The following is a 23,240-nucleotide window of genomic DNA, read 5'->3' on the forward strand; positions in this document are numbered from 1 at the left end:
ATTCAATGAGCATGTGGAGCGTGTGTGTGTGTGTGTGTGTATTCCTGTTCCATAGGGGTTTGTGTCTTAAATATATAATATCTTAATCCCATACACTCAGAAGTGAGGAAATTGCACCCAACAGAAGTGACTTTTTTCCCAGTTACTTTGTAGTAGAACTAAAAGAGAAAGAAGCCAGATCTCCAAGAGATCCTTGCTTATCTTTCTAACTTGACACAAGAGACTTTAAGCCTAGATCTCTGTGTTTCAGGGCAACAGACTGAATGTCTATGACCTTGGTATGTTGAGTTTTAATCTTCAGTTTGATGGTATTAAGAGGTGAGTCTGTTGAAAGGTGATTTGGTCATGAGGGTGGAACCCTCATGAAGGGAACTAGAGCCCTTCTGAAAGAAGCCCCAGAAAGCTTCCTTGCCCTCTTTCTACCAGCGTGAGAATACAAGAAGATTGCAGTCTACAACCTGGAAAAGAGCCGTTACCAGAACCAACCATGCTGGCACCCTGATCTTAAAGACTACCAACCTCCAGAATTGAGGGTAATACATTTCTGTTGTTTATTAGCCACCCAGTCTGTGTTAACTTGTTATACAGCCAGAACTAAGACCCACTCAGTTACCCTGACCCTCTCTCAGCTCTGTAAACAGCCTTGAACGTGCTATTTCCTCTATCAAAAATGCTTTTTCTCTTTATCCCTGAACCCTGGTTCAACAACAGGTTAATGCATATCAGCTTCCAGGTTATTTCCTTTGGGAAGATTCCATCCTCCCATAGAATAGGGCAGTTTCCTCTGTATATGCTTTAAGAGAACCACATTCCTTCATTTCAGAGCACTTATTTCAGTTTTCTTGTGATGTTTCTTCATTTGATTTTCTGTTTTAATGTCCGTCTCCCTCTAGGAGCTCACCGGTTCCATGCAGAAGGCAGAGATAGACCTATGTTTGCTCAGAGCTGAGAATCCACTGGCAATGAAATACTCTGCAGACAGTAGGTGCTCAATAAATATTTGTGGCATGGTTGTATCAATCACCATCCTGACTTCCAGCCAAGGGCTCTCATAATGACATCAAGCTGTCTACCATAAAGAGTATCTGCACATTTTACCACAGGACGGTATTTTCGTGTTGTGTGTCAGTTCATCAAAAACCACCACAGGTTTTCTCTTTCCTAAGACCAGAACAAATAAGCAGATTTGGGCTAAGTGTCCCGTGAGCCACTTTTTTCTCTCTCACAATTTCCAAAGAAAGTCAACACTGAGGTACATGGAGATGTGAACCCTCAATGTTTATGTGTTTATGAACAGATTCTGCCCTGCTTTGGTCCACAGAGAACTGGAGGCAGGAATGGAGTCTGTTTGGCTGGTATTTGCTTTTCAGAAATCCAGACAAAAGCTTTCTGCTCCAGTTTGTACGATAAGCCCAAACACAAAAGTCTGAAGACAGTTGGAAGACAACGTGTTGCTTTATGACAGTGGTAAGGAAGACAGTCTCCACTGAGGTAATACTGCAGCTTTTTGAAAGACAGTTGTTTAAACAAGTTAACTTTTTCTTCACACTCACTACCTTAAAGAAACACTTTCAATATCAATACATAGAAAACACTTTTTAACTACCCAGATGGGTCTATAAAATACCCATATGAAAGAGAGAACACGAAAGCTCCTTTATTGAAAAATACCATTGAGCTTATATGACTATTATAAATTCTTCCATTATGTAGGTAAATTATTCATTTATTTTTTCATGTAAAGTATTTACTGAGCAGTTCCTATATACAGGCAGGGTTCTAGGTTGTGGGAATACAGAGTAAAGACCAAAGGACTCAAAAATCCTTTTTTGTGGAACTTGCACCCTAGAAGAGGCAAATAATAAACATAATAAGGTATAGAGTATGTTAGATAATGATTGTCAGGAAGAAAAAGAAATCAAGCATAGACAAAGGGTATGAAATATTAAAGGAGGAGCAATTACATTTTAGAAGAACTAATAGGGAAAGCCTCTCTAAGAATATGACTTTCAGGCCAGGCATGGTGGTTCACACCTGTAATCTCAGCATTTTGGGAAGCCAAGGCCAGAGGACTGCTTGAACCCAGGAGTTCAAGATCAGTCTGGGAAACACAGGAGATCCCATCTCTACAAAAGATTTAAACAAAAATATCCAAGCATGGTGGTGCATGACTGTAGTCCCAGCTATTAAAGAGGGACTATTCACTTGTGCCTGGGAGGTCGAGGCTGCAGTGAGCTATGATCGCATCACTGGACTCCAGCCTGAGTGACAGAGCAAGACCCTCTCTTAAATAGAAACCAATATATATGACCACTGACTTCATTCCATTTCAACAGAAAATATAAAAGCTTATGTTGCTTCTGACCAAGGGAAGCATCGTACTCTCAGTCATCTTACTCTCTTCCCCAAGACTTTGCAAAAACTCCTCTATCTTGCTGGGGCACTTCACTTCCCACCCCACACCCCCGGGTCGGTGACTCTTCAAGACAAACAGAAACATCACCTCCGCACTATACAACATGTCCCTGTGCAGGGACTCCCAGAGTCTTGTTATTCACCTAGTGAGGTAATTGTTAATTTGTCTGCCACTCCAACTACAAACACATACACACACACATACAATTAAGAATGCAATTACAACTGCAATTACTATATAGCAGGCACTATGCTTCTATTATTTTCTTTATTCTTACAAATTCTTATTTATCTTATTTGCATAATCCTTGAAAATCTTAAGTAATCTTCTCAGGGTTAACACCCAGAAAGTGGCCAAGCCCATATTCAAACCTCGAGAGAGTACATCTCTGATGCTAAGGAGCTTTCTCAGCATCCAGCTGCCTACCGATATACTAAAAACAGATGATGGATGTGGTAAGGTTATATGTGAGGCTCTGAAGAACCCATCACTCAAAAACTAGCTCTGCCCTTGAGCTCGAACTCAACCTGCTAGGTCAGAGGCCTCACCATGGTGACTCGCAGGAGCGCCTTTCAAAGAGCAGGTGTGCTCATAAGTAAGTAATGCTTCTCAGCCGGTTCCTGGGGAGAAGCTGGGAGGTGAAGTGGTTTAAAGAGTCGGATGTGGAAGAGTGTGCGCAGAGATAAAACACTGTAAAGCACCGGTGGGCATCCCGATACAGATCATCTTCGCACTCAGCTTGACTCATAATCTGAAGCCGTCACCTGAAATGTATTTTTGGCTACGCTACAAGCCAAGATCCTCCAAGGCTACGCTGTCATAATTCAGGAGCATTTTTCTTTAAAGGGAAATAGGTATGATGGGAAATGTTCGCAGAGAAGTCTTCCAGAAAATAAACTCTATTTTAACAATTATTTGGGAATTGGTCATGGTAGGACGCCGTGAAAAGCCTAGATAAAAACCGTCACTAAGACTCAAAGGCATTTTGGCTATTGCAAAATCCTAGGGTTCACTGGCAACATTTCTGTCATTCAGAGAAGCATGAACGTCTCACGTGTCAATAAGTCACAAGAAGATGCTGAATGCCCGGCTGTTTACCTCTATCTCTATTACTACATGTAAGGAATGGAGGTGAAATCAGTTATCAGATTCTGAGTCCAAAGCAACCCCACGTTAATTACTTTTTCTACCCAGATAAAAACGAAATGTTCTCCTGGGCATAGCATGTTTTGTTATTTACATTATGCAAGGCACAGTCACAGTGATATACCTTCATAAAGAGGTAACTAAGAAAAGCAAAGAAAAAGCATCCATTATGTAAATACGCATGTATTCCCAGAATTTCATATGGTATGAGAATGTCTTGCCTTAGGGCTGATTAAAGAAGTTCTGACTATCCAGAAGCAGGCATTTAAAGACTTTACATTCCATACTCCATAACTCGTAAGTGTAAATTACAGTTTAAACTCCAGTTAGCTGGTTCCTAATATGTAATAAGGTACAGTGGGTGAAATAATGGCCATTGGAATTTCCAATAGGATTCGAACTCAGGTAGATCATTTACCATTCTGTGATATTGGTTTGGTTTATTAATCCATCTAAAACCCGCTTTTGTACCTACAAAAGAGGTAAGATAATGCTGGTAAAGAAGCCCATATCCAAAACCCATGGGGCCAGAAGTATTTTGGAATTCAAAACTGTTCACACTTCAGAAACACTAAGGTATATAAACTATATGGTAAGTAACACCCTCAGCAGGGTCTGGGGCAGCACCCTGTAATCAATCACGTTAACATTTTTGCAGCAAAATATATGAAGTCACAATTACGCATTACGACTATAGTAGCCTTAAGTCGGTTCTGCTCCCTGAGTTTGTATCAAGGATACAAAAATATCTTTCAGATTTTATATTTTGAACTTATGACAAAGGGAGTGCAGACTAGTTTTATACATATATATTTGTATCCATGCATGCAAATGAACATACGTATGCATATACTGAAGGGGGTGCTATTGTTAGAATCAAAAAGGTTGGTGCCCACAAAGTGCTTTTATAATAGTGTTCAACAGATAATAAACACTCAGTATTGGCCAAAATATAAGTTCCTTAAAGGCAGAGATCACTGTTTTGTTCATTGATATGCCTCCCATGCCTAATAGAGCGTCTGGCACATAGGAAAGTCTCAATAAATATCCATGTAATGGTTCATGGTATCTCCTCATGCAGGCTTTCTTTATCCACGTAGAACCATATGAAATGAGAAACATAATCCTTGGAGAGGCTCAATTCGTTTTGCAAGACAATAGGGTAAAAGCATTAATGCAATCAGAAGTTCCCGGTGAAACACAAAGAGTTAACTCAAGTCCTGAAGATCAATATTTAATTCCCCTCCTATTTTTCTTTTAAATCATTGCATTCGGGAAGTGAATAACATTGGCCTGATTCACTTCTAAACTGACTTATCAAGAAAATCAGTCATTGGCAGGCTCCTAATTGGAATTATGCCTACATGAAGATGTGCATCAAAATTAAAAGGAGCTTATGAACAGTGCTGAGGAATAAACACGTGGTCTCCAATAACCCACAGTGTGATTTTGGAAAGCAGGCAGCCTATGTCTACCAAAGAACATTTGTCTGACCTCCCAACAGGAGCAAAACAAATATAAGTCCAGTCTAACACACACGCGCATGCGTGTGCACGCGCACACACACACACACACACACACTCCACTAAACTAAAATTTTGATTTTGTACATTTGATTTCATCTGACAATGAATGAACTAGTTTTCTGCTGCAAAGTTTTTCAAATAGTACAGTGCAGTTAAGCATCTACTTTAAGAACTTCCTTTTCTCCATCCTAGGTTAATTATTGAAAAAACAGATGATAAAACAAAAAAGATAAATATCTACCTGCAATTCTAGATATCTGCATATCCTTAAAATAAAATAAAACAAAATAAACTCTCAGCAACTGAAGTGGTAGGAATTCAAACTGAGAAAAGATGCATATCTCTTCCAAGTACTATAAACTAGAGAAAAGGTTTGGCATGAAATCTCTCTCATGTGAATGAGAAAGAAGACGTTATTTGTTTACGCATTATATAAGCAGTGTTATATTTTATTGATAGCCGAGTGGAAGAGGTGATAGGAGAAGCTTTCCCTACAAGACCATTTAAAACTGTTACCTTGGGATGAATCCTATTCCTAACAGAATGACATGTAAACTCACTAACCATCTGTCCTGAACAGTTTACAGCTAAGTGTGGCCACAACTAAAAAGACTCTGGTATTAAACATCTTAAGACCACCAACAGACCCTGAAATTGAGATCTTAAAAACAAAGCTTACCCGGCCAACAAGAATCGGTTCAGGTCCAGAAAACTCTTCCAGGACAAACATTTGATTCCAAACCCAGCCTCTTTTGGAGCGGTTCAAAATTCGCTGTTCTTCACCCAGACTGTTTATTTCCAAAGGGGATCCACTCATTAAAACTTGAGACTGATTCATTGGAGCCATGTAAATGCAAGGGGGAAGAGTAATCCATAATATTATTAATGGAGTCCAGAGATCCAAGAGCATTTCCGCTAGCCGTTCTGGCATGGTCCCACCAGTGAAGCAAATCACCACGAAAATGAGACAATTATTTTTTTTGTCTCCGGTCTGCAGCCATCCAATTCATCATGCAGTGCCGAGCATTTACTTACAGCTCTGCCACGTGTCTATAGCATGGGAAACAGACATCACCTAAGCAGCTTTTCTAAGACCACAATCCATTGGCTTTTCTTTTCATTGAAATTTCCTGCAAAAACAAAGAGGAAGAAAGATAAGGGTCTGCTCAAACAGGTTTTAAAATAAAATCACTGCTTTTCAAAAGCACCTAAAGTGAACTATAGTGGCCACTTCTCAAACTCTTGAGTTAGAAAGTGGATCTGAATAATTAGAATAAGTAGGCTAGTAAGTCCTTTAATTTTTAAGCTTTATTTAGATTGTAATTTTCATTTGTAGCTATGTGACCTATCAGAAACGGTTCACGTAATAGAAGTTCTCCTTTTCCTTCTTGCTTCTTTCTTTCCCATCTCCCTCTCTTCCTTCTTTTCTTCCCCTTGACTTTCCTCCTCTCTCCATCCCTTCCTCTCTCTTCCATTCTTTTTTGTTTTAACAATTGGGAGTGTATGCTAACACAGCCCACTTGTCGAACAGATTGTAAGCCTTTTACTTTTATTTTCTTCTTTTTTTTTTTTTTTTTTTTTTTTACCTGTTTAAGGACACATTTTAGTTCCTTTTATGTTAAACTCTGTGAAATAACTAGCTTTGAATTAACAACATTAAAAAAATACAAATGAGAATGGGAAGGGGAATTTAAACCAATTTTGACAATCTTAGCTTCCAGGATTCATCAGAAGGGATTGCCCAGTTCAGGGTACAGAGTGCAATCCTCTGCCAGGATGCTAATAATGAGTGAATAAAATTAGAATGCTTCCAGAGAAAAATTCTGTAATGTCCAGCTTGTATGCTATTATCAGGACAGTGTCAGGGTCCACATTCTAAATGTACAGTTAAACAGGAGATTTAAATTATGGAAAGCTCCCTTGGGAATAAAATATGGTAAAAAAAAAAAAATGTAATGTTCAATTGAAGAGATTCAGAAAGGCAAGGGCACAAAAAAATCCCCATTATCTGAGGTGTCAGATACATTTTTTGCTTACCCTCAGTGTGGCAAAATGTGTTTCTTCCCTCTCAAAAAAAAACAAATATTTTTAAAGAAATACTGTTCACTGCAGATCCAAGAGAGAAGCTTTGCTGAATTAAACTCAATGGGAAAATATTTTCTCAGGACACCATCGGGAACAGTGCGGCTCAGGGAATTCATAAAAGGGAAGGAAACCTTTCACCTCTAGGTCTCTGGTTCCATTCTGGCTCAGAATAAGAAAGCTAGAAAGTCATTAACATTCGCTGGGCTGCTGAGTGGCCTCACTGAAGCCAGCTGAAAGGGGCAGACCCAGATTGTACTGCAAATACAGGCAGTATCCCATCTAACAAGATGGCCAGTGGAATCACCCTGCTTGTCATTCTTTGCCTGGGCTCAGCTCAGTCACTGGGACTCTATCACTCAAAAGGGCTCAACCCTGATGAGTATAGAGGAGCCACAACAAGCAGCAGTTGCTTTGGAAATGGAAGAAAAAAAAAAAAACAGCTTTCAATGGGGAACCAATATAGAGAAAACAGAGTCCAGAACAAAGTCTTCTCCTTCCCCTGGAATTGGAGAAAATCTTCCCCCTAAAACAGATTCCCCTTAAGTCTTTCTCTCATGCCAGTGCGTGAGCAGACCGTGGCAGGCTTCAAAACTTAAACTAAACAAAATTCAAAAAGTCCCCATAAAGAAACCCCCACATCTTTGTATCTTTCTGAATGCTCAAGCCACTTATTAGTTTAACAGCATTTACAGCACACCCATGCTGTGCTCCCTCTAGACCTGAGGGAGAAGTTGGTGCTAAAGGAGTCTTGTGCATGCTGAGGTCTGTCTATTCTTGAAACAGATACACCTGGGTTTGGATCCCAGCTCACCCTGCTTGCTGTCTCTGTAATGATGGACAAGATATTCAAGTTTTCTGAGCTTCAGTCTTTTCTTCTGCAAAGTGGAACCAATAATAATTCCTACCTAATGGGACAGTAGTGTGGTTCAGAAATAAGACACATGTAAACCAGTCAGATCATGGGAAATACTCGGTAAACTGGAATCCATGTGGTTATCCTGGGCTAGATGTGTGGTGATGACAGGATTCCTGCCCTAGAGAGGCTTTGAGAAAAAAGACAAATCAATGAGCAGAGTGAAGCGAGGTAACCTCTGCAGTAAAAGTTGGTAAGGTATGAGGGTGTCACAAAGGTGCTCAAAGATCTTCCCTGTGGTGGAGGATGAGGATGGTGCTACAGGGGAAAGGCCTGTGCCATGTTACACACATGGTGAGATCCATTCTAGTCATAGATCCTCAGCCTAAAGACTTCTCAGAGAAAAGGAATTTGTTCTTTCCAGTTCTCCCCTACTCCATGATAGACCATAACTGAACGTGCAAAAGCCATGTATGCTGTTCTCCAAAGGCATAAGTTTTGTTTGTTTGCTTGCTTACTCAAGCTCACACTTACAGGCTCAAGTGATCCTCCTGCCTCAGCCTCCAGAGAAGCTGGGCATGCACCACCATGCCTGGCTACTTTGATTATTACTATTATTTTTATAAATGGGGGGGTTGATCTCGAACTCCTCGCCTCAAGCAATCTTCTCACTCCAGCCTCCCAAACAGCTGGGATTACAGGCATGAGCCACGGTGCCAGGTTGGCCTGGGTTCTACAGCAGCAGAACAATGAGATGGTTGTGAGAGTGACCTCTAGTGTCAGCCTGCTTGGGGTCTGAATTCTAATTCTTACACTGACCAGTTGTGTAACAGCGGAGGGAGGGATAATTAATAACAATAGCAACGAAGCAATGATAATAATACTGACCTGACAGGTTAGTTTTGAGGACTAAAGGAGATACTCTCAGCATGTCAGATAGGATAGACTAGCATGCACAGTTCTTTAAAATTTTGCCAAACACTCTGCAAGTAAGTATACTCTGGCATTTGCTTTGTTGCTAATGATTGTGAGATAAGAAAATTTCATCTCAATTTAAATTCATAACAGACACTTTCATGGAAACCACCAAGTGGCAACGAGGATGGACTGTGGTATGCTGGATGGACTGCAGCATAGATTATAGTGAGTTCCCTCTATCTGAACTCATCAGAATAAGTTAAAAAGCAATAATAGACCCTAGGCCAATGTTATACAATGGCATAGCTTGACTAGTCAGAATGAGTAGGTTAAATAAAAAGGGGATACGTGTGTAGTCACAAACAGTATCCACTAACACAGTATCTTACTGTTAGATAAAGCGTATAATGCCTTGCCTTGTTGTGTTCAAAACTGAGGCAGAGAATAATGAAATGATGTACTCAAGGAGCACCTCTAAGAAAAGAGAGAACCATTATTTGAACCTAGGTAACGTAATTTCAAAATTCTTTCTGAACAAGACCCTTCCTCTCATTGCAGAAATATTTCATGAGCATATACTGTATGTCAGGTACTGGGGGAAAGAAAGGCAAATGGGTCAGAACTCCTCTCTTCAGGAAGCAAAGGATCTGTTTGGCAAAGATAAAGAAATACATAATCAATTCACTGAAACGTAGTCTTAGAAGGTTTAAAAGAAACATAGGGTGATGGGTAAGCCATGCATTTGGCAGCATTGACGAAGGTTTCCTAGAGGGGATGTCATTTAAATGTTGAAAAAGAATTAACCACCTGAGAAGGGGGTATAAGTGAAAGAACATTTTAGTCAACCAAGGGATACGAACAAGACCACCAACTAATCTAGGATCTCTGAATGAATCAGCATCTAAGGTAATTTTCAAATTATTATTTGCAGAATCACCCAGTCCATGGTTACCCCATCTTTTTTCTTACCCATCTAAGTCACAATAATGATGGTCTCTACAGAGTACCTGTTAACTATGTAGCCATTTCCTCTGGCAGTTCTTTGTGAAGAGAAGAGCATGTTTCGTGTCTCCAAAGGTCAAGTCATATACCACATAGAGGGTGTGAGGGGCAACTGAGTGCTATTTCCGTGCAACTTCTCAATTTTCTGGGGTTTCTGGGAGTGAGATGGCCAATACCCTGAAGTCAATGGTATAGCCCTGGGGAGAAATTAGCCCAACTCAGGGGAAGCCCTTCATCTACATAGGTCATTCCCGTCACATCACCTGCAGGGAGATTCTAGAGACTGAAACACTTACATGCCACCTCTTAGATTTTGCCAAATTCTTAAATCATCTGTATTATTACTTTAAATTTTACTCAGTTTTCAAAATATTTATTTTTAAATGGAAAGCTTATATTATTTGCCGTAAGAGAATATAACTTTAAAATTATGATGTTAATAGCAAACACTTAGAAAGTACTCAGATAATATTAAATCATAAAGAACTATACATACATAGATATATACATGTAAATTCATGTCTGTTCTTCAAAATAACTCTCTAATATAACATCATTATTACTTATCTCATCATTCTCATTGTAGAGATAACCAAATTGAGGTACAGGGAGATTAGTATTTTAAGTAATGTTTTATTTTTACTAAACTAGACACTGTTAAAAGCCTTAGGTCATCTCACTATTTGCTAAAAAGAAAGACCAGCCATCGTTAGAGAAAGACTGGTTAATATTTAATAAGTGGCTCTTTGAAAGAAAAAATTCTGATTTGTAATGTTTTCTGATTTTCATAGCATAAATACTTCCACCATGACCAATTTTAAGCTTCCAGTTGACCATTAACCAGCTCTGAAAATTACTGAAAATTTAACCATCAGCTCTGTTAAAACCCAGCAAAGAGCCAATACTAGCACACCTGTAGTGAGGTGCTTCTCAAATATTGATATGCATCCAAATTACCTGAAAATCTTGTTTAAACACAGATTATGAATCACTTAGGTTAGTGTGGGATTTGAGATTCTGCATTTCTTGTAACCTTCCTGCAGTGCTGATGCTACTTACTGATTTGAAAGCCACACTTTGCGAAGCAAGTATTTCTAAAGAAGACTGGCTCCCAGCTCAGACCTCCTCGAGATAACCTAAAGGACTCAGTGGTGTGGTGGAAGAGTCACTTCCTCCCTCATGTCATTGAATGTCATGCCATCAACTACTTCACCACCACTGTGAATAAAGGACTGAACACATAGATTTGGGAAAACCTTGAACTAGGGTGTATGAATATATGGAATTTTATACGATGTCACAATACTTTCCTCTCCTCGCATGTCTATTTTACGTGAGGCACTGGGAAAATTGCTGAGCTAACTGGTGTGTTCACAGGCACATGTATGCTATCAGGGAGTGTTGGGACTTAGTCTTCAAGGCGATCCTGCTAATTTGAGAGAAATGGGACTCTGCTGTGACACTTGGAACCACACTATTTGTATGCTTGTACCTCTGCCATGGGCAGACTAACATTGTCCTCTTGGAACATCAGAGAATGGCTTTGTAGAAACTTTTGAGATGCAACTGAGTCTTATATCCGTGTTATCAGTATTAATAAATATTGTGAATAGCAGCTGCATACACAAACTGCTTAACTTTATGCAAGGAAGAAGAAATTGAGCAAGGTTGTAAAGCTGGGGTAAAAAAATCAATTTATTTTTACATTTTCCAACCACAGTATGTGTGTCTGACCAAGCAATCTACTTTATTATAATGCTGTTGCATTGGTTTACATCCAGATAGTGAGATGAAGAGATTTTATAGTTTCTCTGGAATTCTTACATATAAGAAAGTCTTTAGAATTCCCCGATATGATGATATCTTTTCCTGGGTAAAATACGTATAATCTGACTTATCATTCATACTTATATTTCAGAGATAATTCTAATTACAGCCTGAATTCACTCTGCTGATTCCAACATTATTTTAAAGTGAACTCAGTCAATTCACAGATATATAAGTCATTATGCAAAAACATATTACACCATCCATTTTGTAAGTAATGTGGATTAAACTTCAAAATGATGAACCACACGCTGATCGGTGAAGTCTAAAACAAAAACAGCCTTTTACAGACACTTCAGGATTCAATCCAGCAGATTACTGTGGTTGACAGGAAACTATGCTTTTATTATCCACTAGGCTTAGCAGCCACAATATTTCATGAAAGCAAAAATGACACCGAGGACCAGTGAGTTTCTATTAAAAATGTTTCTGACCTTGAATTTAGAGCCATTAGCAGCCTGCTTCGAAACAGGTAAATGCACATTGAATTCAAAGTGGTATTTCACGAAAGCAGGAGCTGGAGATTCAGTGTGTGACCCGGAGCAATTCACGCCAAGCCCTGGCTGACTGGGACTGAGCAGGTAGAAAAATCCTTTGGCTTTTAGAGAGGAAATATAGTTGCATGTATTCAAATATAAATAATACAAGAAGATCACCTTTCCTAAAGCCTTCAGAATTCTCTAACCAGATTCTCTTAGCATAAACATATTCTGAAATTGTTTATGTACACACACACACACACACACCCACGCACACGCACATATTATTTTGTGTATCCTTCACTCAGCCACAACCCTTCTGGTCGTCCTTCTTTGGCATCAGACCATGTATTTATCCAGATGTCAATCTGTCCAAAAGCATATTGTTTGCTTGTTTTACCATCCAGAATAATACCTGTTAAATCCTTTTTTTTTTTTTTTTTTTTTTTGTGAGTTGGAGTTTCACTCTTGTTGCCCAGGCTAGAGTGCAATGGAGCTATCTTGGCTCACTGCAACCTCTGCTTCCCGGGTTCAAGCAATTCTCCTGCCTCAGCCTCCCAAGTAGCTGGGATTACAGGCGCCCACCACAATGCCCAGCTAATTTTTTTTTTGTATTTTTAGTAAAGATGGGGTTTCACCATGTTGGCCAGGCTGGTCTTGAAATCCTGAACTCAGGTGATCCACCTGCCTCAGCCTCTCAAAGCGTTGGGATTATAGGCATGAGCCACTGCGACCGGCCTCAAATCCACTTTTTGCTCTGTTATTGCCATGCTACTCTTCTCTACCTTTTGTTTTAAGTTCTATAATTGTTGGTTTCCTTTGGGAACATCAATAAATAAATGCCTGTCCTCCTCCTTCTTTCCCAAGGTAGAGTCACAAGTTTGTTCTTCACATAGAAATGTTTCTGTTATAGAAATTTCAGAATGAGGTGACTAAGTCAGTGACAAAGACGATAAAGTCAAAATAAGATCTCTTCTCTAGTGTTATAGAACCAGACCTTTACTTAGAAAACTTTCTTGGAATCATCAGTTAAGATATTAAGAATAATTTTCTGGCCGGCCTCGGTGGCTCATGCCTGTAATCCCAGCACTCAGGGAGGCCGAGGCAGGCGGATCACGAGGTCAGGAGATCGAGACCATCCTGGCTAACATGGTGAAACCCCGTCTCTACTAAAAATACAAAAAACTAGCTGGGCGTGGTGGCGGGCGCCTGTAGTCCCAGCTACTCGGGAGACTGAGGCAGGAGGATGGCGTGAACCCAGGAGACGGAGCTTGCAGTGAGCCGAGATCACACCACTGCACTCCAGCAAGGGTGACAGAGCGAGATTCTGTCTCAAAAAAAAAAAAAAAAAAAAGAATAATTTTCTTCTGTTGGGTTTTTTAAAGGCAAACCAGTCTCAAGATCATCCTAAAAAAACTGAATATCAGTCCCACAACTCTCTTGCCAATTACAGACACAGTGATGTCAGAAAGTCATTTCTCAAGTCTAATCTAAATCCCTCCTTCTTTATTTAAAAGTCACATCCTTTGCAATCTTTAAATCGCATGTTCAGAATTTAATAGCCAGAGACCTACTGAGTTACAACATTTTGTGCAGGTCCTTTAAATCATAGCAATCAATCAGAATCAACCTTATTCTTATCAACCTGTAATTCAGTCGAACTGTGGAAAGCCCCATGAGATAACTGTTTAGAGCACTGACTCTAGAGTCAGATAGAAGAGGTTTGAATCACAGCTCTATCGTTCATGAAATAAGTCACCTGGGCACGTTTATTTTATTTGTGGCAGGTGAAGAAACTGATGCGCTGTGTTTAATACTACCTACTTTGAAAGATTAAGGAAGAAATAAATAAGGTAATTTAAACTCTTTGTCAATGTAGCAGTTATAGTAACTATTTATTGAATGTTTCGAGTGCTTAATGAAAAATATTTACTGATTTTAAAAAATTATTTTATTGCAATCTCATGCTGTGTATATACTTCAGCGGGGAAAATTCCAATGTTCTATGCAGACAGGTAATAAGTAAAATAACTTTTTTCAACTCTTGATTTGTAAAACAAAAATAGCACGAACCAGGGTGGGTATAAATAAAATAGCATTTTAGAAATAGCTTTCCCTCTCCACAACTAACATACAATTAAAGCAATGACTTCAAGTAGTTTTATTAAGCCTCAGAAGGGCTGAAATTTTACTGTCCAGAACCAACCACATCTTTCCTTCCCATAGAAGACATGACGTTGCCCATCACTATTTTCGGCTGAGAGGGTAGAGTGCAAGCACTACCTGTTCATGAGTGAGCTATTCTCTTTCAATTAAAGTGTAGCTGCTCATTAAAAAACATTGCCTGGTACATCTCTCTTACAAGATAAATTCCATTGCACTTCATAATCATCTGCATTCTTGTGAGGACAGCACAAGTGGAAAGTCTCTACTAATTCCAAGATGAAGCCAAGGTGATAGCTATATACTACTTAGAAGGGAGCTCAGAGAAGATAGTGCTCATCAGAGATTGCAACTAACTTTTTCTATTTATTTCAAGAAACTTTAGCACTACCGATGATGGCAATTAGATTTCTCTTCTCACTTAAGAAATGTGGAAATGGTGAAAATCACTTATATCACATAATGGGGGCTTCAGAGTCTCTTATACTGAAATTAAAATGCCGTCAATGATCCCAGTATAAGTCATCCAGATTCTGCCAATTAGATTACACTGTGTAGTAACCATGCTTACAAGTGTACCTTACTGTCACTCTTTGATGTTTCTAAAACGTTATCGCTTAATAACCACTCACTGACACTTAACGTGAACTACGGACACAGGTGATGGATGAGTAGACAGATAGATAGCAAGCAATTTTTTGACAAAAATACTATTGAGTTATGACCCAGAATGTATAATTTATGAAAATTAAGGGAGTTGTTTATGCAGATTCCAAAATACGTATACAATCTTCAGCTACTATAGTTTAGCGACACTCAAAGGCAAGAGGAGATGTGTGTTTTACCTCTCTGATAAAAATAAGTATGAATTAATTGGTTTTTTTTTTTCATTTTTCTGAGCATCCGCACATTGAAGATGGGAATATTTAGACACAAATGTAAATTCTGTTTACAAAGCTCAACCAGCACGAGACTAATAAAGAAGAAAATGTGCCTTTGTACTTCTTAAATCAAATTTTGGAGATGAATCTTCTTACATAAAAAGGAAATAATTCCCTTGTGATATTTATACCATTCCTCCATCTACTTATATTATTTGTGTCATATCTAGAATCAAATAATCATATTTTATTCATTAATCTATCAAGAGAGAAAAAAGGCATGGAAAATATTGTTCTGACTGCAAATGAAACATAAATATACTGTAATATTTTCACTTGATGTACATAAAAAAGATTAAGGGGATTCCATTTAATATTCCTTTGTAATATCTTCAATATGCCTAAAATATCAATAAACACATCCACAAAAGTACCTTATCACGGCACACTATTTTTCCCTGTGTGTTTATGTGAGGATCAGGTATTCTGTTGATTAATACAGAAGAGTATGGAATTGTCTTTGAAAACACCCATAGTTGCAATTCACATAAGGGTAAGGCAAACTGTTCAATTCAAATACAAAAATATACTAAAGAAAAAGAAGGGAGGGCAGGAAGGAGAGAGGAAGTAAATTAATCCTCAATTATTTGTTATACATTCTCAACAATCTACAGACATTGAGTCAGCCATGCAGCAACTCCACAATTAGTGCATTTTTTGGCCAATAAAATAGAACTTTGCATCAAATATAGTTTAATAGCATTCTTTGATGCAAGTCTAGTCTTGGAGGCATTCTCATTTTTACAAAGCTGAATTATGTCATTTTTTATATTCCCATATCATTTAAAAGATGATTGTGAGGGAACAAAAATATGCTTTGTGGAACATGAGTAAAATTGATTTTTAAAAATGAGGAAAGCTATGACTAAAAATAGACTTAGGAGGACTTATGAAATTTCTGTAGAGAAAATTGTGGTAGATAAGTCATAATATTGAACTTTGAATATGACTGTATCTCTTTCTTTTAATGAAAATATACTAGTATAGCGTGCAGGGTATAATCTTTGCTAATTTGTTATTGCATTAAATAAATGTTTACTGAGCACTAACTGTGCTTAGCCCTGAACCATCCATCGTTCTAGCATTTGCAATTGTCTTTGGCAGTGGAGGCAGAGAAAGAAAATTGTTTGAAGTCTCTAAATATAAATGTTATTCATTTATGATACTTTCCAAAGAGATAAGAAAATCACATCTATATACCTCTACCTACTTAGAGAACTCTCACACACACACACACACACACACACAAAGTCATCTAAGCAAGAGGATGGATATTGTTTATGATAGGGAATAGCACGTGACATTTAAAACCCAGGAAATAAAGCTTAAAACTTGATAAGAAAAAGAAACAGTGTTGGCCCCGGTGCTTTGCCATGAAAAAGCAACCGAGATTTAGTTAGCCGCAACATATGGTAGAAGCTAAATGGCATCCCTTGAACTTATTTCTTTACTGACCTTTTGAAGTTGCCAGGTTCAACTAATTTTCTCTTCATGGTTACATCTAAAGCAGGTTCCAGAGACAGGAACCAACAGTTCAGCAGAAATAGATTAGCATCACAACTTTCTGTAAGAATGAAATGAGAAAGCACTAATAGCCCTTTGGTTAATTAAGCCCTGCTAAATCGGATGATAGCCTTTGTCCATCAGAAAAATTGTTCTGTTTCATAAATATACATGTATTGGATGCTGGAGGGAAATTCCGAGCACCACAGATAACATTTTTTGGGAGACTGATCAATATACAAATCAGAGTAGCCAGAGAGGCAAATCAAATCAAAGAATCTAAGGCAGATGAAATGGCAAAGGGAACATGATAAAAATCTCAGACTTGAGCCAGTAAATAAGTTAGTTATCTGGGCACATTTTCAAGAGGCAAGCTGTGTATATGTGTGTGTGTTATTTGCGTGCGTGTGTGTGTGTGTGTACGTAATACAGAGCAACAAGAATTATCATTGGTTTATCTACCTCCGCCCCCACCCTGAGAGGTGTATAACACACCAAAGTTAGGACATTTTTTTTCTGAATTAAAAAGCTAAGTTAGACCATTTCCTCTGTGAATGCCAATAGTGCTGAAAACAAAAAGAAAACTCTTTTTCTCCACCAGCTGCACTGAATAACTTTGTAACAAATATAAAATGACTGAAATCAGTATCAGCACACCACTGAGCAGAGTATTTTCAAAAAGAAGTCTTCAGACCTTAAATTGCACCTATAATAGAAAGGCTTCTCCAATGATGCTTGTCCCTTGATTTGCCAGACACGAAAGTTTGCTAATGGACCAGAAAAGTGTGGTTGGAAATACAAATTGAATGTCACTTTACCCATTGAAAGCCTTTGGTTTTGCATGGAAAATCTGCTCAAATTGGAATGTTGATAAAGCTGTGAGGTGTGCCACCTTGAGTAGAAAAATAACAAAGATTGTCATTTTTTTCTTTAAAGCATTAATTTACCCACATCGATAAGGTTTTCTGAACAGCTGTTGAAGTGTGGATTTGAACTTTTTAATATGTGCATGTTCTTTTTCCCCACCAACAAACAATGAAAGGAACCTGGAAAGCAAAGCCCAGAGGTACAATTTCTTGAATAGAATCATTACATTCTCATTCTTTGGAGTTTCTTTGCTTTGTTCCAACAATCTGTTCCTCCTGACTAACAAGCAGTATCAGACCTTTGAGTACATTCACATCGGTCTTTACAAATGCCTTCTCAAGTGGTCTCCTCCATCCGGCTGAGCATGTTTCACGGGCTGTTTGTTTGTTTTGTTTTACATTGATCATGCTGCCATTGGCTACTTAAATTGTGTTCAGTGCTAATTGAGGGGTTGCTAAAAATGAATACTGTGTTGACCACAGTTCTACATAATACCCAAATAAAGTTGTTTTCCAGGGTAAGGAATTCCTTCCCTTCAGAGTTGATATGTGTACAGCAGGCAAATGGAACTGCTATTCTAGTGAGGGCTGCTATCAAATTTTCTGTTCTTTTAGCTAAATTCATGAAGCTTCAAGAACTCAAGAAATGCATCCTACACACCAGAAATGCAGCCAAGAAATGTTACAGAGTCTTGAATGTAGAGATTTACCCATCTTGAAGGTTTTAAGAGACTGTAAATTGTAAAGCAGAAGCACTGATTTCTAATAGTAATAATAATTAGCAATGTAAGATCCAATTTGCAGGGCAAGTAGATTAAAAAGTTTGAATGACAGCATTACAGCACAAATTTCAGAGCACATTATCCAGTGCCTCTAAAACATTTGGCCTGTTTGTGATGGTCAGGGGATAACTAGACATTCACTAGGGGAGTGTGGGGATCAGAATGAGGAAGGTAAACTGCCACTGAAGGTCTCTGAATGAAGCAGTCCCCAGAGTTGCTGGGAAGACTCCCCTCTCTATTTTCAGAGGGATTTTCCTCAACTCCTTGCCTTCTTCAGAGTCCGGGGGATTAAAAAAAAAAAAAAAAAAAAAAAAGGTGATTTAAAATACTGCAACTGCTCCAGCATTAAATGACTATGTGACAGCGAGCTTCAAATCTGCTAAAGCAGAATTACAGAATACTATTATCAGAATTATTATTTAATCAGGGGGATAGCTCTAGAATTTATTCCAGCCACAGAGCTCGGGGAAGTGGAAAAACATGTCCGGACATGATGATTATGGAGAATTCCCTTTAAGGGAAAAAGAATGTAACCCTAAGAGAACATCCTTCAAAGGTATCACTTCTCTCCGTAGAAGAATCCCACTCCCAGCCCCCACCTTATCTTTCTCTCTCTCTCTCTCTAACACACACACACACACACACACACACACACACACACACACGAAGAAATCCCTGCAACAGTGGACACAGCTGATGCAAAGCAATATCTAGGCAGGGATTTTAGTGGTATTTAGCATGAACGACAGGGCTCACTTTGCATGCAGTGAGGTGCAGCCGCGAGGCTGAATGGATGGAAAATCCCGCTTTCGAATCTTACATAAACATCTTTCCCACATAGAGTTTTCCAGTTGAAAAGCTCCTATAATGAAGCCGGAGGTGACAGCCTAAGAAGGGTTTTTAACCATTGAGATGGCTGTCAGGAGTGTTGTAAAGAGGACAGGCGCTTCAAAAGCCAACCCTCATCCCTCGGATCTGCTTTGCAATGGTGCCGGATGCGAGAGGACAGTACTCTCGCTTACCTTCCCTAGCGTCCCCTCGTTCCCATTGTCAGCGCCCGAATACCATGACGCCGGGTGAAAGAAAGCAGCTGATCTGATTAGCAGCTCGGGCGCGCTAAGGGATTGTCGAATCATGCCTCCTAAGGAGGAAACTCTTGTGGAATCTTCAGGAAAGGGTGGTAAAGTTGAAAGGACCTTTCCCCCCTCCCGCTGTCTTGGTGATAAGCTCTATCGTTTGATTGGTGCTGAAGTGAGCAGCTGCCAGCCTGATTTTCCATTATGGACTAATGTTGTGCGTTTGCAACAATAAACAATTAATGTTGTTTGATTTCTTACATTTAGGAACCCAAGCAAACAGCTGCCCTCTCCGCTGGTGGAGGCAAACGGCTAGTCCTTGACATGCCGCCGGCTCCGTGCCTGCGGAGGAAGGGTCAACCGCAAGGAAACTTTGAGGATTCTGCCAGATTGGGTGGGGGAAGTCTCTGGTGTTTGGGAGGAATAAGCGGAGGAAATTGTGGATACCTGTTGGCATCAGCGTTGTCGGCAGCACGTTTTTACCGTTTCCCAGCCTTGGCTGGAGCCTGGGAGAACGGGAGTAGGTTCCTTATGAACCTGTTACGTACTGGCAGAACCCAGGCAAGAGCCTTTTTCCCTCCGGTCCTGTGAGGGGCGCGACCAGCCCCCCAAAGGTTCTCGGATGAGAAGCGGCCAGATCACAGAAAGCGCAGCTCTGGGCTCAGCGGTCCCTAGGAGAGGGACTACGGAGTCCCCGGCTTAAAGGGGCCTCCGTGCGCGCAATCTCGAGCTCCGGGGAGACACTGCCTAGGGGTCCTGCAGGGGTGCTGGGCAGCGTCTTGGCGAGGGCAGAGCCGCGGGGCGACTCCGGAGCCCGGCAAGTTTGCAGCGGGCACCGCGCCTCCCAGAGCTGGAGCTGCCACTTGTGGGAAAGCCTCGCGCTGGGGCTTTCGCAGCTGAGCCTTGGCCCTCAGCCTTGCCGCGGGGGTCGCCCTCCCTCGCCTCGGAGATGAGGCGGTGCAGAAAACCAGCCATAGGGCACTCGGGCCCCCTCACCTCCTTTTTTCCCTGGCTTGCACCCTCCGCACAGCGGGCGGCTGGTGCTTCTCATTCACCGCACGCACCCCGCAGTGAAGGCGCGCGGCTGCAGCCGCGCCTGCCTGCGTTGGGAGGCTGCGAAATAGTCAAGTCCCCGCAGGGAAGGAAAGCGGCAGGAAAACTGGAGGGGCACAGCCTGGAGCTTGCTACTCTCTAGGATCTGTTGTCAAAGCAGTTTGCAAAAACAGGCCAAACCCTGAGGCGAACGTACGTATCACCCATGGATATCGCGAAAGACACAGCTTAGCCCCGAGCCTTTGCTAGGAACCCGCATCCACCATCTGAGAGGCAGGAGGAGCGCAAGGTGTCCGAAGGGGCACGAGAATTCCTATAAGAAACGGTACCTTCTGGATCGTCGGGACATAGAGAAAAACGGGGCTGGGTTAGGGGAACACTTACTCGTGTGGGGCCCTGCGCTGGCTAATGTCAAGCCTCTTGGTTCACAAATGGCTGGAGGGGCTCGGGGTCAGCTCCCGAGGGCGGCGAGCGCCGACCGGTCCTCGCGCGCTAGGCAGGCGCCTCCGAATTCCGTTCATGCCTCTCGGAGCTGCAGGGCTTGGTTCGGAGACGCGGGGCGGGCGCGCAGGGCTCTGGGTGTCCGCAGCCCAAAGTGAAGCTGGTGGCTTGACGCTACCGTCTATGCACAAATCGGCAGCGGCGGCGGCGGAGCTTGGAAGAGGCAGGGAGATTCCAAATAAATCCGCTAATTCTGGGCTGAGCGCTCCGGCGTGCGAGCCCGCCTGCCTGCCAAATGTAACTGTGAAGTGATGTGGAAAAGTGAGCCGGGTGCCTCCCCTGACGGATCTCATTGGGCAGAGCGCAGAGGCAGGTCTACCACTTGGAAATTCATGTAAGCAGTCCCCCCTCCCCGCCCCCTCCCCGCCTTCCCCCTTCGCTCTCGCGCGCTGGCTCGATCGCTCTCTTTCCCCCTACCCAAGTGGGCGCACAACTTTTCTCTCCTCGCTCCCGAGCACGCCCCGCGCGTCTCTGCCGCCAGAGCCACGGGGTGAAGATGCGCCCTTCCGCGCGGTGCGGGCAGCCTGCCGAGGGCCGAGCTCCTGGATAAGGGGGCTGGCAGATGATAACAGCATGCGGAGGAGGTACCCGCGAGCTTTCTCTCTAGAGGTCTCACCTGAGCTCTGGGGCTGGCGTTATCTTGTAAAGCGTCTCAGTGACTCTCAGCTGTTTTCGGTAGAAGGAAGAGGACGCGACAGGGCAAAGGGTTGAGAGTGGGCAGTTTACCTCCGCTTTATTCCAAGGGCCTCTTGCGTACAGAATAGGGTGACTGTGAGACCCCTACCTGCAACTCAGACGCTATGGTTTAGAGGCTGTGTGTCGCGGTACTGTGATGGAGCACATTCCTGATGTCCTCGCGCTCCTTTGGGAAAATAGGATGAGGGGCAGTAGAGGGGCAGCAAGGAGGGGAGCGCAGTAATTGGTTGTGGGGAGGAGGGCAGGCAAAGCAGAACTTGCTTGGGAAATAGGGGAGGATTGCTAGGTCTTCTCAATGTGCCCTGATCTCATATCCTCTCAGGTACCATCCTTGCAGCTCTCCTGCCTCCACCAAAATCTGCCCTGTTTGTGGCCACTTCAAGTCTTCTGATGGGCTGCGCTCAAATCCTGAGAAATGGCCACCCTGGGGTTACAGGGATCATGAATCAGGAGGTCCAGATTTCTTTTCTTTTCAACACTGGGACTAACATGTAGACGATGCCACTGTGATCATCTTCTAATAAAATTAGCTAAATATAAGACAAATTAATTCTTACCTGAAAAAAAAAATCCCTCCCCTCCACAGGAGATCCCGATTTAGTCCCTTCCCTGAGTGCACTAGACGTGAGCCTGTGGGTGGATTTTACCATCTGGGGACAGAGCCAGAACAGAAAGGGGAAAGGGGTGCAAGGGACCAGACGCACGGTCTGTAGAGCTTGTACTGTCTGACTCGAATGAATGAGAAAGAGTGAACAGAATGAGAAAATAGGCACAATATGCTTATGATATTTATGCAAATTTGACATTTTTTTGTGTGCTGCATCTAACAACCCATTGTGAAATGTGAAAAAGAATATTGACTGTAGCTCTAATATCGGTTTGTTTCACTTTGGAGCTGTCATGGGCAAGAAACTTAGTGGATTATTTCAGAGAGGGAGAGGTGAAGAGAACCAGGTGGTATTTTTCTCCCCCCAGGCAGTCACTAAGTAACTGTTTGTTCTCTTCTCAGACTGTGTCTGCTTACAGGGTATTGGAATTGGCTAATTCTGTCTTGGAAAAAGGAGCAGCAGTCAAGGCTCAATCAAATTATAACTGCTGCTAGACCAGACAGTCCCAAGTGGACAAAGAAATAGATCACATTTTGGGTTGTGCTTAATTTCAGACATTCATTTTCACTTTGAACAAATAATTTGAACCTTTCCTTGGGGTAACTTCTTACACCTATGAGAACTAAAATAAAAGTCATATGCTACTGAAAGCTGGGGATTGTCACAAGTAACAAACTCATCTCAAAAAAAAAGAAAAAGCCAGATTGTTAGACAATATCCTCAAATCTCATTTTCTTAACAAACTATGCTGACAAAGATAGTCAGAATCCAATGGTTTTTAAAATGAGCCAGAATCCAA

At 41.2% G+C, this 23,240-nt stretch overlaps 1 protein-coding gene across 4 annotated transcripts in view; it reads right to left on the minus strand.

The window, feature by feature from the left end:
- LOC105491484 (cadherin 8) overlaps positions 1-21,449 on the minus strand; it is a 397,938-nt gene extending 376,489 nt beyond the window's left edge. The window contains exons 1-2 of one of the 4 annotated variants that reach the window (XM_011757975.3): positions 21,021-21,448; positions 5,768-6,218 (exon numbers count right to left, since the gene is read on the minus strand). In XM_011757975.3, the coding sequence (XP_011756277.1) occupies positions 5,768-6,019 (252 nt within the window). In that variant the 5' untranslated portion in view covers positions 6,020-6,218; positions 21,021-21,448. Of the gene's footprint in view, positions 1-5,767; positions 6,219-19,529; positions 19,549-21,020 lie in introns of those variants that run through there. The other 3 variants (XM_011757976.3, XM_011757972.3, XM_011757973.3) reach the window with 3 other exon arrangements.
- Between the last annotated feature and the right edge of the window lie 1,791 nt (positions 21,450-23,240).

Source organism: Macaca nemestrina, chromosome 18, assembly GCF_043159975.1.
Source record: "Macaca nemestrina isolate mMacNem1 chromosome 18, mMacNem.hap1, whole genome shotgun sequence".
NCBI lineage: Eukaryota > Metazoa > Chordata > Mammalia > Primates > Cercopithecidae > Macaca > Macaca nemestrina.